The 17,202-nt window shown below is 46.7% G+C and overlaps 1 protein-coding gene across 1 annotated transcript in view; it reads right to left on the minus strand.

Moving 5' to 3' along the window:
• Nucleotides 1-16,623, minus strand: part of DNER (delta/notch like EGF repeat containing) — a 371,552-nt gene extending 354,929 nt beyond the window's left edge. Inside the window, exon 1 of the mRNA XM_049888408.1 lies at nt 16,366-16,623. Coding sequence (XP_049744365.1) covers nt 16,366-16,623 — 258 coding nt within the window. The remainder of the gene's footprint in view (nt 1-16,365) is intronic.
• Between the last annotated feature and the right edge of the window lie 579 nt (nt 16,624-17,202).

Here is a 17,202-nt window from a genome sequence, read left to right on the forward strand (position 1 = left end):
CTTTGAAAGAAAGCCTCATTTCTTGTAGTAACGAGCTGATACTGCCAAAAACCAAACTCAGAGTCTTACTGTAAGAGTGGCTGAATTAAAATGCCAGCTCAATCGCCAACCTCGAGAGGTGTCTGAAGTTGAAGTAAAGGCATTGACTGGGAAGAAATGGGATCCTGAGACTTGGGTTGGGGACATATGGGCAGATAATCAGGAAGCTGGAGACAAGGACTTATGGGGAAGAGGTACGTGGATAGACCTCTCTGAATGGGCCAAAGAAGTGAATATATTTGTGTCTTATGTGAATGCTCACCAAAGGGTGAACTCAGCAGACGACGATTTTAACAATCAAGTGGATAGGATGACACATTCTGTGGAAACCACTAATCCTCTTTCCCCAGCTACTCTGATCATGGCTCAATGGGCTCATGAACAAAGTGGCCATGGTGGCAGGGATGGAGGTTATGCATGGGCCCAGCAACATGGGCTTCCACTCACCAAGGCTGACTTACCTACATCCACTGCTGAGTGCTCAATCTGCCAGCAGCAGAGACCAACACTGAGTCCCCAATATGGCACCATCCCTCGAAGCGATCAGCCAGCAAGTTGATTACACTGGACCACTTCCCTCAGGGAAAGGACAGTGTTTTGTCCTTACTGGAATAGAGACTTATGCATTTGCCTTCCTTGCATGCAATGCTTCTGCCAAAGCTACCACCTGTGGACCTACAGAATACCTTATCCACTGTCATGGTATGCCACACAACATTGCCTCAGATCAGTGGACTCACTTCATAGCAAATGAAGTGTGGCAGTGGGCCCATGCTCATGGAATTCACTCATCTTACATGTTTCCCAACATCCTGAAGCAGCTGGCTTGATAGAATGATGGAATGGCCTTCTAAGACACAATTACAGTGCTAGCTAGGTGGCAATACCTTGCAGTGTTGGGGCAATGTTCTCCAGGAGGCTGTATATGTCTAAACCAGTGTCCAATATATGGTGCTGTTTCTCCCATAGCCAGGATTCATGGGTCCAGGAATCAAGGTGTAGAAATGGGAGCAGCACCACTCATTATAACCCTAGTGAGCCACTCACAAGACTTTTGCTTCCTGTTCCTGCGACCATATGCTCTGAGGGTCTAGAGGTCTTAGTTCTAAAGGAAGGAACGCTCCCACCTGGAGACACATCGCCGATTCCATTGAACTGGAAGCTAAGAATGCCACCTGGCCACTGTGGGCTCTTTATGCCTCTGGATCAACAGGCAAAGACGGGAGTTACCACACTGGCTGGTGTGACTGATCTTGATTACCAAGAGGAAATCCGATTGATATTACATAATGGAGGTAAAGAAGAACACGTCTGGAATGCAGGAGGTCCCTTAGGGTGTCTCTTAGTACTACCACGCCCTGTGATTAAAGTCAGTGGAAAACTAAAGCAACCCAATTCCAACATGACTACTAATGACCCAGACCCTTCAGGAAGAAAGGTTTGGGTCACCCACCAGGCAAAGAACCACAACCAACTGAGGTGCTTGGTGAGGGCAAAGGGAATATGGAATGGGTGGTAGAAGAAGGTAGTTCTAAATACCAATTATGGCCACATGACCAGTTGCAGAAACAAGGACTGTAATTGTTATGAGTATTTCTGCTTTGTATGTGTGCATCAAATATTTTTGCTTTCTTCACCTATAAAATGTAAGATGTAAATGAAGCTAGTGCATTTTTGGTTGTATGCATGTTAGTTGTATCATGTTAGGCACAAGTATGACTTTATAACTCTGTTCATTCAGAGATTATACATGGTTTAAGGAGATGTGTACATGTGCCAAGTTGACAAAGGACGGACTGTGATGGTTAAGACTGTGTGTCAACTTGGCTGGGCCATGATTCTCAGTGTTTATATGTGATCACTCCCATGATGGGATCTGCTGTGAGAAGCCAATCAGTTAAAAGGGAGTTTCCTTGGAGGTGTGGCCTGCATATGAATATAAGCAGACATTGTGGCTTTTTGCTCATTCTGGATTCTGTGGCTGCCTCCTGTTCATCTGACCTCTAATTCTTGGGACTTGAGCTATCAGCTTATCCGCTGATCTTGGGATTCGTCAATCTTCACAGCCTGTGAGCGGAGCCCTGCTCTCCAACCTACTGATCTCGGGTCCTCCAGCCCCTGCAGCTATGTGAATTGGGAGAAGCCTCTACTCTAATTCACGAACTTGAGACATTCCATCCTCTACAATCACATGAGCTGTTTCTTTGATATAAATCTATATATTTATACGCTGTACTGGTTTTACTTCTCTAGAGAACCCAGCCTAAGATGACAACCCTATATGGAATATTATTCGGCAATAAAAAGAAATGAACTATAGATACATGAAACCACACGGATCCATCTCAAAGGCATTTTGCTAAGTGGAAGAAACACACATTGTGTGATATTTACATGACATCCGGAAAAGGCAAAACCATAGGGACAGAAGTCAGACCAGTAATTGCCTGTAGTAGGGGGTAGGGGGAGGGTTTACTGCAAAAGGACATAAGGAAATTTTGAGGGATGATGGAGCTGTTCTGTATTTTGATTGCGGTGGTGGTTACACAACTGGGTGTTAAAACTCACAGACCCACATGCTAAAAAGGCGAATTTTACCATATGTAAAGGTAAATTATACTTAATTTTTTTTTTTTTTTTAATGAAGAGTCTGGGAATCCTTTGTCTAAGGAGCAACAGGGAGTCAGCTTGAAGTCAGAGATTTGGGGTTTCATTTCATCGTTGCTATATTGAGTCTTAAAAAAAAAAATCAGTTGCTGTTGAGTTGGTTCCGACTCACGGAGACTCCATGTGTGTCACAGTAGAACGGTGCTCCATAAGTTTTCAATGACTGACTTTTGGGAACTGGATCACCAAGCCTTTCTTCCAAGCCACCTCCGGGTAGATTTGACCTGCCAACTTTTTGGTTAGTAGCCAAGCATTTAATAATTTGCACCAGCCAGGGACTACACTAAGCTTAAGAAAAAAGAAAAAAAAAACCATTGCCGTCGAGTCGATTCTGACTCATGGTGACCCTGTAGGACAGAGGAGAGCTGCCCCATAGGGCCTACAGAGTACATATTTAACATTTTTTCTGCCTTAATACATTCCATTTTGCTTGAAACATTAAACACATGGTTTTGCTCCAAACAACATATTTGAAAAATCTGACCTAAACACAGTGTGCAACTGGCATTTGGGGGTCCTTCCACTTGGCCAACACTAGCCCACTGACTTCAGCCTGCCTGGGTCTGATTTCCCATGGAAATGAGGGACTAAGTTCTTTTCCTTTCTTGTGATTACTTTTACCAGAGAATGCCTTCCACAAAGGAGTTTCAATCTGCCTGAGAAACCCAAAAGTGATTACAAAGCCTCCTTTAAATTAACTACAAGAAGCGGGTGAGTACCAGCATTAAAATTCTAAAGGATACACTTGCTTTCTGCAACTGTTAGCAAAAGATAGCAGACATATTTTCCTTTTGGAACATCTTTCTTTTAAGGATAATTATTTCATTTCCCAAATCCTCATTCTTTTTCAAAAGCACTATACCTTTTCTTTCTCTTTAAGAAAGAAAAATCTTAACATGGCATGAACCAGAAGCATCAGTACAAACGAAAGCTGCAGCAACAGAAAATACTACCACTTGTTTCTTTTTTTTTAGTTATGCTTTAGATGAAGGTTTACAGAACAGATTTGTCTCTCATTAAACAATTAACAGATATATTATTTTGTGACATTGGTTGCCAACTCCATGACATGTCAACACCCTCCCTTCTTGACCTTGGGTTTCCCACTATCAGCTTTCCTGTGCCCTTCTGCTTTCTCATCCTTGCCCCTGGGCTGGTGTGTCCCTTTAGTCTTGTTTTGTTTTATGGGCCCGTCTAATCTTTGGCTAAAGGGTCAACCTCAGGAGTAACTTCAGTACTGAATTAAAAGGGTGTCCGGGGGCCGTACTCTTGGGGTTCTTCCAGTCTCTGTTAGCCCAGTAAGTCTGGTCTTTTTTTGTGAGTTAGGATTTTGTTCTACATTTTTCACCATCTCTGTCCAGGATGCTCCGTTGTGACCCCTGTCAGAGCAGTCAGTGATGGTAGATGGGCACCATCTACCTATGCCAGACTCTCTGGTGGAGGGTGTGGTAGTCATAGTCCATTAGTCCTTTGGACTAATATTTCCCTTGTATCTTAGGTTTTCTACACACTCCCCCTTCTTTCTCTGCTGTTCTCCTCTGGTTCTCACTTTGAAACTCAAATAACATGCAACAGTTTGAGGCAGCTGTAGTATACTGATACTAATAACACTATACTGGAGGCCACAAAGTCTGGGCCCAGATCCCCAACCCTGCCACTGAGCTGTATGGCCTGAGATAAGTTTCCGTAGCCATGAAATGGACAGTCATAACCACTTTTATAAAAACAGTAGTTCATATTTATCCACCACCTGTCTGTCAGCTTCTGGTACTGTGGTAGATTGCATATTGCTGTGATACTGGAAGCTATGCCACTGGTGTTTCAAATACCAGCAGGGCCACCCATGGTTAGCAAGTTTCAGCAGAGTTTCCAGACTAAGAAAGACTAGGAAGAAAGACCTGGAGATCTACCTCCCAAAAGTTGCCAACGAAAACCTTATGGATCAGAGTATTGTCCGAAAGAGTGCTAGAACATGCACCACTTAGGTTGGGAGTCACTCAAAATACACAATGGCCACAACAATGGACTTGAGCAAACCAACGATTGTGAAGATGAAGCAGGACCAAGAAACGTTCCATTCTGTTATACATAAGCTCACCATGAGTCGGCATCAACTCAACAGCAACTAACAACAACCATTCATGTTGACAGAAGGCCTACCCTGTGCCTTCAACAGGGTTGAAAAGCAAAGATGTCACCTTGAAGACTAAGGTGTGCCTGACCCGAGCCATGATGTTTTCAATTGCCTCATATGCATGTGAGAGCTGGACAATGAATAAGGAAGACCAAAGAATTAACCTTTGAATTATGGTGTCCGCAAAGAATAAGGAATATGCCATGGACTGCCAGAAGAACGAACAAATCCGTTTTGGACAAAGTACAACCAGAATGCTCCTTAGAAGCAAGGATGGCAAGACTGCGTCTCACATACGTTGGACATGTGATCAGGAGGGTCTAGTCCCTGGAGAATGACATCATGCTTGGTAAAGTAGAGGGTCAGTGAAAAAGAGGAAGATCCTCAATGAGATGAATTGACACTGCGGCTGCATCAAAGGGCTCAAGCATAACAACGATCACAAGGCTGGTGTAGGACTCGATGGCACCTAACAACAACCCTGTGCCACACAGCTTTAGTACCCAGGCTGAACTCTCACCCACACCCCAAATTCCTACAGCCAGCATTTCTTTTCCCTATTGCACAAGCCTCCCTGAAAATAGACTGTATCTACAGTCCCCAACCATGGTGACCAAGACCTGATCTTAAATGAAAAGCTGAAGTCATCTATGATGACTCTCAAGATTTAAGCAATTTGAAGATAAGGACTCTGTTCACCAGTCCATTCATCTCCCACAGCACCCAGCCCCAGTGTTCTGCCTTGCAGCCTGCACCATGGGTACCCATCAAGAAGAAGGGATGGCCACTTTGAAGAATGGCGTCTAGGGTCTTAAACGCTACCAAGCGGCCATCTAAGGTGCATCAATGACTGTCAACCTACCTGGATCAAAGGAGAATGAAGAACACCAAGGACACAAGGTAACTACGAGCCCAAGAGACAGAAAGAACTACATGAGCCAGAAACTACATCATCCTGAGACCAGAAGAACTAGATGGTGCCCAGCCACAACCAATGACTGCCCTGACAGGAAACACAACAGAGAACCCCTGAGGGAGCAGGAGAACAGTGGGATACAGACCCCAAATTCTCATAAAAGGCCAGACTTAAAGGTCTGACTGAGACTAGAAGGATCCTGGTGGCCATGGACCCCAAACCTTTTGGTGGCCCAGAACAGGAACCATTCCCGAAGCCAACTCATCAGACAGGGATTGGACTGGACAATGGGCTGGAGAGAGATGCTGATGAGAAGTGAGCTACTTGGATCAGGTGGACACTTGAGACTGTGTTGGCATCTCCTGCCTGGAGGGGAGATGGGAGAGCAGAGGGGGTTAGAAGCTGGCAAAATGGTCACAAAAAGAGAGAGTGGAAGGAGGGAGCGGCTGTCTCATTGGGGAAAGAGTAATTGGGAGTATGTCACCAAACCAAACCCAGTGCCATCGAGTCGATTCTGACTCATAGCGACCCTACAGGACAGAGTAGAACTGCCCCATAGTGTTTCCAAGGCACGCCTGGCAGATTCGAACTGCTGACCCTTTGGTTAGCAGGCATAGCACTTAACCGCTATGCCACCAGGGTTTCCTGGGAGTATGTAGTAAGGTGTATATAAGTTTTTATGTGAGACACTGATTCGATTTGTAAACTTTCACTTAAAGCACAATAAAAATTATTTAAAAAAAAAAAGGGATGGAAGGGAAGAGGAGAAAAGGGGAAGGAGGGGAGAAGAGGCTTGTCTCAGTCATCTAGTGGGGCTATAACAGAAGTACCCCAAGTGGATGGCTTTAACAAAGAGAAATTTCTTTCCTCACAGTAAAGTAGGTTAAAAGTCCAAATTTAGGGCATCAGCTCCAGGGGAAGGCTCTCTCTCTCTCTCTCTCTCTCTCTCTCTCTCTCTCGCTCTCGCTCTCTCTCCCTCTCCCTCTCTCCCTCTCTCTCTCTCTCTGAAGGTCCTAGTTCTCAATCTTCCCCTGGTCGAAGAACTTCTCAGGCACAGGGGCCCCTGGTCCAAAGGATGCACCCTGCTCCTGGTTCTGTTTTCTTGGTGGTATAAGATCCCCAACTCTCTGCTTGCTTCTCTTTCCTTCTATCTCTTGAGAGATAAAATGTGGTGCAGGCCACACCCCAGGGAAACTCCCTTTACCTTGGATCAGGGAGGTGACCTGAGTAAGGGTGGTGTTACAATCCCACCCTAATCCTCTCAACATAAAATTACAATCACAAAATGGAGGACAACCACACAATACTGGGAATCATGGCCTAACCAAGTTGACACACACATCTGGCAGGGGGGTGGGAGGCATAAGGCAATCCATGACAGTTGCCATCGAGTCAGGTCCAAAACGCTGACCTGTCCTGTGCCATCTTCATGACTGTTGGTATGTTTGAATCCATTGTTGTGACTATTGTGTTAATCCATCTCATTGAGGGTTTCACTCGTTTTCTCCTTGGGAACCCTCTGGGGCAGTTCTACTCTGTCCTCTAGGGTCGCTATGGGTTGGAATCGACTCGACAGCAATGGGTTCGGTTTGTTTTGGTTCTCCTTTATCAAGTGTAATGTCCTTTTCTAGCAATTGGTCTTTCCTGATGCAAGCAAGCCAAAGTCTCACCATCCTTGCTAAAGAGCATTCTGGTTGTATTTCATCTAAGACTGATTTGTTTGTTCTTCTGGAAGTCCAAGGTATATTCAATACTCTTTGCCAACACCACAGATCAAACACATGGATCCTTTTGTCTTCCTTTTTCACTATCCAGCTTTCACATGCATATGAGGCAGTTGAAAAGACCATGGCTTGGGTCAGGTGCAACTTAGTCATCAAAGTGACGTCTTAGTTTTGCAACTTTTTTAAGAGGTCTTTTGCTGCAGCTAAATCGAATTAATCTAGATGCAAAAATAATCTTCTTCCACAAACATTTACAGAAACATTTAGAATAGGGTTGGCATGCAGGCCACACCCACAAGGAAACTCCCTTTCAAATGGCTGGCTACTCACAGTAGATCCCATCATGGAAGTGATCACATCATATCAAATATCATCATGGAGGGGATCACATCATCATAACTGCCAAACCACTGGGAATCATGGCCCAGCCAAGCTGACATACAACCTTAGAGATCACAGCTGTCCTCCTAATGTAGTTCATCAGAAGAAATATTTTTAAAAGAAAATTTGATTAGAAAAAGTAAAAGCCAGGACTACCAGCAACGATTTCTTAAAGACCATCAACGCACTCCTCATAACCGACCTAAAACTAGGGAAAACTATTAAACAGCAAAAGCTGTCTTCAGCAGGGTTCTTGCTCCTAAACACAGCCCTTCCTGGCACTATTCTGGGGCCCAGTGCCCTCCTGGTGCCTACAGCCATACCCCCCCCAAGGTCAACCATTCAGTCACCAATATTCATGGGGCACCTACTGTGCGCAGACACTGCGCTGGGAGCAGGAAGAATGAACGCAGCTTCCTCCCTCCGGAAACACACAGTCCCAGGGACCTGCCCTGCCCTCACCCACCCTGGGGCAAAGTTACTTCTGCTGCAGGGAGCAAGGAGGGGTGATTGTGAGAAGGCTCCTCCTCTTGAAGGCAACTGCCCTAAGATTCATACTAAGATTTTTTACTAAAGTCAGGTTAGTGTGCTCAGATAAAAGCAACCGAAAGTCTAGACCACGAAAAAGTGCTTGGTTCTCATTGTTCCCTTCTCCTTCTTCTCGTCTCCTCTGCCTCAATGAGGGCAGTAAAGAGGCGGGACTAACAAAAGAGAATGCACTGGGGATCCAGCATCTAGCCCATCACAACCAAGAAATGAGTCTCTACTGATAGAACTGTAGTCTCTTTGGAAATCGGGGAGGAAAGAGATGATTTGGGAGGGGGGGGCAAAGGAAAGGGCGCTCTAGGCTTCCCTCTTTTGTAAAGAAAAGTGTGAAATAAATAAGACTATTATTTGTTTTTTCTAGTTTATTATTATAGAAACACACAATGGCTACCTTTTGCTGGGTGTCTCCTCTGTAGCAGTCAATAGGCCAGACACTTTTCTAAGCCACAGCAACCTTCGGGGTTGGCATCAGGATCCCATCTTCACAGATGAGGAAACTAGGCCTCAGAGAAATCAGTAACCTGTCCAAGGGCACCCAAGCTGGATCCCAGCCCAGGTCTGAGGCACCATTCTGGACTCTTTCCACCCCACCACAAGCCACCCATCGGTCTCCTTAGTCCACATTGAGATCCAAAACCTATGCCATTTGAGGAGGATGTGGACCATGAATTCCCAGACCATGAAAACTGGAGCCCCTTTGAGAAAGGACGCTCAGGAATAAGCACGAATGTACTGCTTTTCTCTGCCCTGTGCTGCAGGGTAGGCTGGCTATGGGGGAAGAGCCTGCCTCTAATCAGAATCATCTGGAGATTATTTAAAAATTACCAGTGCCTAGGCCCCACCTCAGACCAATTAAATCATAATCAGGGGAAGGGGGGATGGTAGGAGCCTGGGCACCATTTTTACAAAAGCTAGCCGTAAGCCTGTTGCCGTCGAGTTAATTCTGACTCACAGCGACACTATAGGACAGAGTAGAACTGTCCTGTAGGGTTTCCAAGGAACAGCTGGTGGATTCAAACTGCTGACCGGGTGACCTAATAAGTAGCCAGGGTTAAGTACTAAGTAGGAGAAGGTTGTTGTTGGGTGCCATGGAGTCAATACTGACCCCATGTGTTGCAGAGTAAAATTGCCCCCATAGAGTTTTCTTGGCAGTAATCTTTATGGAAGCGGATCACCAGGTCTTTCTCTCACTGAGCTGCTAAGTGGGTTCGAACCACCAACCTTTCGGTTAGCAGCTGAGTCCTTAACCATTGTGCCACCAGGGCTCCTTAGGTGAAGGTGGGGAGTGGTAAATAGAAGGAAATTCTGCCTACAAAGCTTTGCTGGGCTGTTGGATTTTGTTTTAGGGGCAAGATCCTATAGTCTCCGCTTCTGGGTTAAGCAGCTCTGACCACTGCTGCCCAAAGAATTGGTAAGATCTAAAAATACAATTCAGGCATTCAGCTTTCTGACTCAAATACCCTTCAACTTCAGACTAGGTTCTCGTCCCTGTTTGGAGCTTGCAGAATGAGGCCATAAACAAAGGCCTTCTAGATGCTACTGTGTCACATGAGAAGCTCAAGCAAAGACGCTAAAGAGAGAAAGGCGCTTTTGTCAGGTGGTCCAGTTGAAAAAACAGATGTTTCCAAAGGATGCATCTAACACACAGAATAAGAAAATCACTCATTTTAATAACACCAAGAAACACAATTATTTCCTTCCATTATTAAAAGTGTTACAAGAATTTTGACAAGCTTTATTCTTTCGTTTCAAAACAAAACTTCACATCACCGAGAATTTTCTGAGAAATTATTGGTTTATTTCAGAATTAAAAGACCTACACATTTTAACCAAAAGTTTAAATACACTGAATTTTTCCTTTTTTCACTTATATTGTAGCCTAACTCCTCCTAGTAGGGAGAAAAAGCTGAGCCCATTCATTGGAGGAAGATAATCACAGACTGTCTTGGACATCTAGGGCTGTTATAACAGAAATACCACAAGTGGATGGCTTTAACAAACAGAAGTTTATTTCTTCACAGTAACGTAGGCTAAAAATCCAAATTCAGGGCATCAGCTCCAGGGGAAGGCTTTATCTCTCTGTCAGCCTTCTTATCAATCTTCCCCTGGACTAGGAGCTTCTCCACGCAGGGACCTTAGGTCCAAAGAACGCGCTCTGCTCTTGGCACTGCTTTTTGGTGGTATGAGATCCCCCCTCTGCTTGCTTCCCTTTCTTTTTATATATTGTAAGACAAAAGGTGGTGTAAACTCCCTTTACGTTAGACTAGGGATATGGCCTTAGTAAAGGTGTTACAATCCCACCCTAATTCTCCTTAACATAAAATTACAATCACAAAATGGAGGACAACCACACAATACTGGGAATCACGGCCTAACTAAATTGATACATGTTTTGGGAGGACACAATTCAATCGATGACACAGACACAGAATAAGCTGATGTGATCATATTCTGTAGGGAAAACATATAATCCTTTTCTTCACACACCCTGCATTTGTGTAACATTTGACTTTTTTTTTTCCAAAAAGTTTTAAAATTCATTCTCACACACGTCATTATACTTACTAGAAAAATTTTACCATGTTCTCATTTGTGACTTATTTCTATAAAGAAACTAAGACAAGCCTTATTAGTCCATTTTAGAGATGTGAACATTGAGATTTAAGGATGTTCAGTTAGGCACCCGAGGTCACAAAAAGTTAACAGAAAAGTCAGTGAAAGAAAGAAGGTCTCTTGACATCTCAGCCAATAGGCTTTGCACATGTCACAATCTGAGCTTGTGTGTGTGTGTGTAAAAATTCCAGTTGTTGTTGTCAGTTGCTGTCAAGTCAGTTCGGACTCATGGCCACCCCATCTGTTAGAGTAGCACTGCTCCACAGGGTTTTCTTGGCTGTAATCTTAACAGAAGCAGATTGCTAGACCTTTCTTATTGGGTGGGCTTGAACCACCAAATTTTAGGTTAGTAGTCCAGGGCAAACCATTGGTGCTGCCCAGGGACCTTCGAAAAGTCCAGCACAAAGAGCTAGAATCCTTTGATCTTATTTAACCCCAATCGAAAATGGGTTCACTTGAAGCCGAAGCATGGTTTCCTGTTAGCACGTTTAATCAGAGGATCACAGAATCAGCTTAGCGAGCAAAAGCTAACTTGCATCGACTGCAGCTGCACAAGTCCCTTTTTTTTTTCCTCCAAGTGCAGAAAAATGGACACATTTTCATTGTAACATCCCAAAGGACAGGATCCCTAGGGAACATCTAATGAAAAAACAAACAGGTGTCTGACTGAATATTTCACAATTATTTCATTAACATTCAATAAGCTTTACAAACAATACAAGTCGAAACAATCCCTACCTTTGATGGATGGCCCAGTAGCAGGGAGATGTTTCAGGGCTACTCACTGATAAAGAAACCCGGCAGCCACCACCTCTGATGCCTGCTTCCCAAAATGATCAGAAAGGCAAGAGCAGCCTCAATTTTTAAAAGGCTGAAGTGTTTTCAAACCCATCAGAAGTATTTGAATTTCTTTTACAGAGTGTCCACTTGCTTGTCATGATGGTAAAAACAACTTCTATGAGGACCCAGGATTCTCACTCTGAGGTCAACGGTCCCACAAGGGGCATTTGATGTGTCTTCGTCACTCCTGTGCCTTTTTACTCCATTGAGCACAGCCATACAAAGCTCAGTGTTTTATAGCAAGATTGGACCTTAGAAACCATCTTGTCCTCTTTTTACTGACAAGCCTCGAGAAAGTGATATCTTTTGCTCAAGGTCATACAGCTAAAAATAACAGGCCCAGCACTGGACTTCATCACAGCACACTTTATACTCTTAAGCCTGTATCTAGCCAGGCTACTGCTTCAAATGCCGGCTCTGGCACGTACTAGCAGTGTGACCTTGGGCCAGTCACTTCACTTTCCTGACTTCACCTCTCAAATGGGGGTGGTAATGGCACCCAGCACATAGGACACTCAGGGGATTGGTGAATTATATGTGTAAATACGTACACTGACAGTGCTGGCACATGGTATGTGCTTGTGAAAAGGATTAGCTCCCATCATCATCACCATCATCGTCATCATTATACCTCTATAAAGTAGATTTCCATATACATTTTAGTATCAGCTGAATTGCTCATGATTTAAATTTTTCAAAGAAACTTAGAAAACACACTTATAAAGGATAGATGATTTCCAGGATAATATCAAAATGTGAGACTTTGGATAGTTACTCTGTCAAAACGAGCCTCACTTTCTCTGTCTGACAAAAGGAGATGATGATATTCATTCTATTTACCTCAAGCAGTTAGGATAACAAGCATATGAAGATGAAGATGTGTGCAGAAAGCTTAAAAGAAGGAAGGGAGGGAGGGAGGGAGGGAGGGAGGGGCTACAAAAAAATGAATAGAGGAAGGGAGGGAGAAAAAGGAAGGGAAGAGGGAGGAAGGGAAGGAGAGAAGAAGGCAGGAGGAAGGCAGTCAGTGGGGGAGGGGAAGGAAGAAAAGGAGAGAAAAGGTGGACAGTATGGGGGCATCACAGGTGCTCTGTGATTTAGCACACTTAATGAATTAATGTTGCCAAAACCCTGTTGTGGGAATCCTGAAGAAACAGAATGGATCCCCACCCAAAACTCTGCATCAGATATCAAGACTGATGATGTCTCAGATACCTCTCCCCCGCCCCCTGCCACCACACACACATACACACACCAAAAGGGTATGAAAATGTTTATTGCTTATATAATGAGGCTTTCTGGGAGACAGCTGAGAGATTTTCTTTACATACAGGTAAAACTCCATTTTCAATTCATTTGGTGAGCATCTAGTCGTATTTCAGACACAGGCCCAAAAATGGCTTCAGAGAGCTGAGGAAGGACTGGCTTGAGGGTTTTATTGCAGTTAGGAGTGGGTCTGGAGTAGCTGGGCAAGAGCTTGTATGGTTTCAACCTCCCTTTGGCACCCATGGAGGGAGCACCTGGGCTTTCTTATCAGTTCGTATAAATACAAGGCAAGGACCCTGGATGGCACAAAAGGTTTGCACTCAACTACTAACCTAAAGGTTGGAGGTTTGAACCCACCCAGCTGCGCCCAAAGGGAGGGGTGAGGCCTAAAAGCTGTCAGCAGTCAAACATCAAAAATTGGAGTCAGACTCTTTATTACAAACTCTGTAGGGTAGATCCTATCCTTAAAGATAAGGAAACAGAGGCCCGGTCAGTTTAAATCACCTGTCAGCGGATTTAGCCAGAACCCCTGGACTTCAGAACCCACATGCCCCCCTCACCACGCAGGGCTCCCACACCCTGTAAGGGGCCGGAAACCCTTCCCCCAGGGACACAGGAAGCATCACCTCAACTCCCAGGCTTGCCCAACACCAACCAGCCAACCACCAAAAAGCCAAAGCCAGCCTTAATCCATTTTAATCCCAATTAGTTAGTGGTTTGTGATTTTCTTAGTATGCCACACACACACACACACACACACACACACACACACACACGGTTCTAATGGTTCCCTGGCTTTGCAGTTGGAGGAGGAAGGTGACACTTTGTTTAACAAATTCTCTTCACAGACAGATAAAATTCCATTTTCAATTTATCCAGTGAGCGTTAGGTCTGATTTCAGCAACCACACGGTCCGCAATGGCTAACATTCATTTTCTTTATCTGTAATTGGATGGGGTTTTTTTTTATCTTTGTAATTTCTCTATTCAAATTGCTTTTGCCTCCCACCCCCCCCCCCCCCCGGCTCCCCACACACAGAAAATAACAATCTCCGGTCTTAACTGTAAGATCATGAAAGATTAAACTGAAATCATCAGGAATCAATTTTTCATGGGTTATAAGGCTCTGAATCATCTCAGTAAGTTCTCCTGGGTAACCAAGCCAGATCAGATTCCAAATTTGCTAAGCTTTCCCGTGGGAATTACAGTGACTTCAGCTCACTCTTCAGTTCAGAACTCAGAGCACCCTGCACCGCTTCTCCTCAGGTAGGGAGTGTTCACAGGGCTAACGAAGCCTGCCTCAGTGCGGGCCAGGCAGGAAACACGAGTCTGTTTTGAACTATTAGGCTCTGTGATATTTATGTATTAGTTCATGACTGCGTTCTGGATAAATTATATATAAAATGACAACTTAGGACAAATGGAAATACGCATGCTTCTCTGCTAGTCACCTTCAGGGAGTATTGAAGATCTCTTTCCTTTTCTTGAAGATTTCTTACATCCATATTTAAAGCTACCAAAAATACCTCAGAGTTGAGTTCAATTCCCAATGTCCAGTCTCTCTTTCCACTTATTGAAACTAACAGGCACTTCTGACCTACCATCTCTTGTCATCCCCACTACGCTCTGGAGCCAAACCAACTATTTCTTTCAAGAATGGAATTCAGACACATAAATCTAACAGCAGTTTGACAGAAACATCAAGACAACTCATTTCTTCAGGAGAAGTCATAGAAATCACCAATGAACCGAACAAATTAGTCTGAGTCCATTCATTAGCTTTTCACTTGCCAGTCTTTTCATTTTTTCAAAAGCAGGATTTTGTTCTAACGGTTCGAATGCTTCCAACGGTATTTCCTCAAACAGCTGTTATGCTCCAAACCTCCTCCTGAGGGTCATTTCTCTCTCTCACACACACACACACACACACACACCACACACAAAATCTTCTCCTTTGAGGAAACTAAAGCTTATTGAAAGCAGTTAACAAAGAAAAAGAAGACAAGGTTAAAAAAGATGAATTCAGGTTGATACTTTGCTATTAAAGGAAAAGATTCTAAGTAATGACAAAAGTCCTGGCTGGCAAGGTCAAGCGTCTCAATCCTGTTCACTGCTAAAAAATCATTAAAGCCAAGCATATCTAAACGGTGACCTTTCTCCCACAGAAAAAAAGAGTTCCTTTGAGCATTCGCAGAGCATCTCCTCAAGCATTTTATCATATGAATCAAACTCCCCCATCTCTAAACAGAAGAAAGTGTTGATCCCAAATGTGGTCCACATCCTCTTGGTTGAATTTATTACAGGCAAGTTTGTTATTGACCCCGGCTCTGGAACAGAGGCTTGAGGGTTTCTTACCTGCATATACAGGGTAACCCAATCCCCTATTGAAAATGCTGATGTTAATAGGTTAATAAGTTTGGCCTACTTTAAACTGATTTGTAATCCAGCCCCATTTATTGCCTTCTGCCAAAATCTCTTGGAAATCCCAAACCCACTGGCGGCCCCGGGCCATCTCCCACCGCACCCACGGCCATACGCATCCTCTAGGTTTCCCTGCGCCCTGTTCACGCCCAGGTTGCCCACCTTAGGAGCGGACTAGACCGGGGAGCGACACAGAGAACCCCACACGCAACTGCCCCCTCGAATCCTCCAACTGTTCCAACATCCCCTCCTAAGCTCAGAAAGGGCTGGCCTTAGGCCGCAGGAAGGCAGCCGCCCTCTCGCCCAGTCTCTCCTGTCAGAGCCTTCAAGGATCAGGAAGGGAAGAAAGTGCCTGACCACCTGGCACAGAACCCCTCGTCACCTGCCTCCCACACGCCGCACCCTCGAGACACGCAAGGTCCAGGGGGACGCGGAGCAGAGGCCACCTGGGCGCTCCGGTCGGGCAGGGAGACTGCCCTCTGTCTGAGTGTGGCTGTGCCCGGACCGCCAGGGGCGCGCCACTCGGTGGCCAGGGATCATTGCCAGGAGCACCGGGACGCGGGTGGTTGCCAGGCCCTGGAGCGCGCGCCCCGAGAGCCCCGGGGTGGCACGACCCGGAGACCACGGTGGACAGGGGAGCGACTCCAGCAGAGTCCGCCCGAGGATCCGCGTCCACGCGGACGGAGAGATCGAATCCACCCCCCTTCCGAAGGGGAAGAAGCCAGGGCCAGGCGTGAGGGCGCCCCGCGCGGAGAGCGCGCAGCGGCCGGCAGAGACAAGCTGCGGGTCCTTGGCCGGAGCCACACCGGCGCCTCCACTCACCTGGCAGTTGGCGCCGGAGACCCCGGCGGGGCAGGTGCAGCTGTATCCGGGCTGGCCGGCCGCGGCCGGGGTGCACACGCCCCCGTTCCGGCAGGGCTGCGCGGCGCACGGTCCCGGCGCGGGCAGGGGCGCGGCGGGCACCGGGCCGGCCAGGCAGCCGGGGCCGAGCAGCAGCAGCAGCAGCAGGGCCGGCGCGGGCAGCAGCGGTGCGGCGGGCGGGAGCTGGCACCGGGGCGCGGGGGCGCGGCGGGGCGGCATGGCCGGGCAGCGCGGGCGCGGAGCCGGAGCTGGGTGCGGAGTGGAGCTGGACGCTGTGCCGGCGGCGCTGGCGGCGGCGAGGACTGCTGGGCGGGCCGGCGCCTCCTGCAGCTGCAGATCCCAGGCTCCCCGGGCAACGACGGGCGGGGCCTGCGGGGCAGGGCAACCGGAGGCGGGGCCAGAGGGGGCGGGGCCGCGGCAGGCTCAGGGGTCCCGGGCTGCGGCTCGCCGACCCAGGACTCCTGGAAGCCCACTACCGCGGAATCTCTTCCACGCGCGCCCAGTCCGTGGGGACTCTGGCCCGGCCCTGGGGGAAGGGGCGTGGAGACCCTTCCCCCTCATAGAGTTGGGGCAGGAAGAGCAGGAAGGCGGCAGGAAACTCGGGCCCTGAGGGGAGGAGGGACAGGTCCCTGGGCGTGTCAATCAGGACCCCTGGGTGCAACTGTGGGGAGCGGTGCTGGGGTAGGGGGGCAGGGATTTGCTTGGAGAGAAAGGGGAAGGAGAGGTCTCGCCGGCAGGAGAGAGGACTTCGCGGGCTCCGAGAGGGCGCAGCGGGAGCGCCCCCCTCCTGTCGGGCAG

Source organism: Elephas maximus, chromosome 6 (genome assembly GCF_024166365.1).
Source record: "Elephas maximus indicus isolate mEleMax1 chromosome 6, mEleMax1 primary haplotype, whole genome shotgun sequence".
NCBI classification, from domain to species: Eukaryota; Metazoa; Chordata; class Mammalia; order Proboscidea; family Elephantidae; genus Elephas; species Elephas maximus.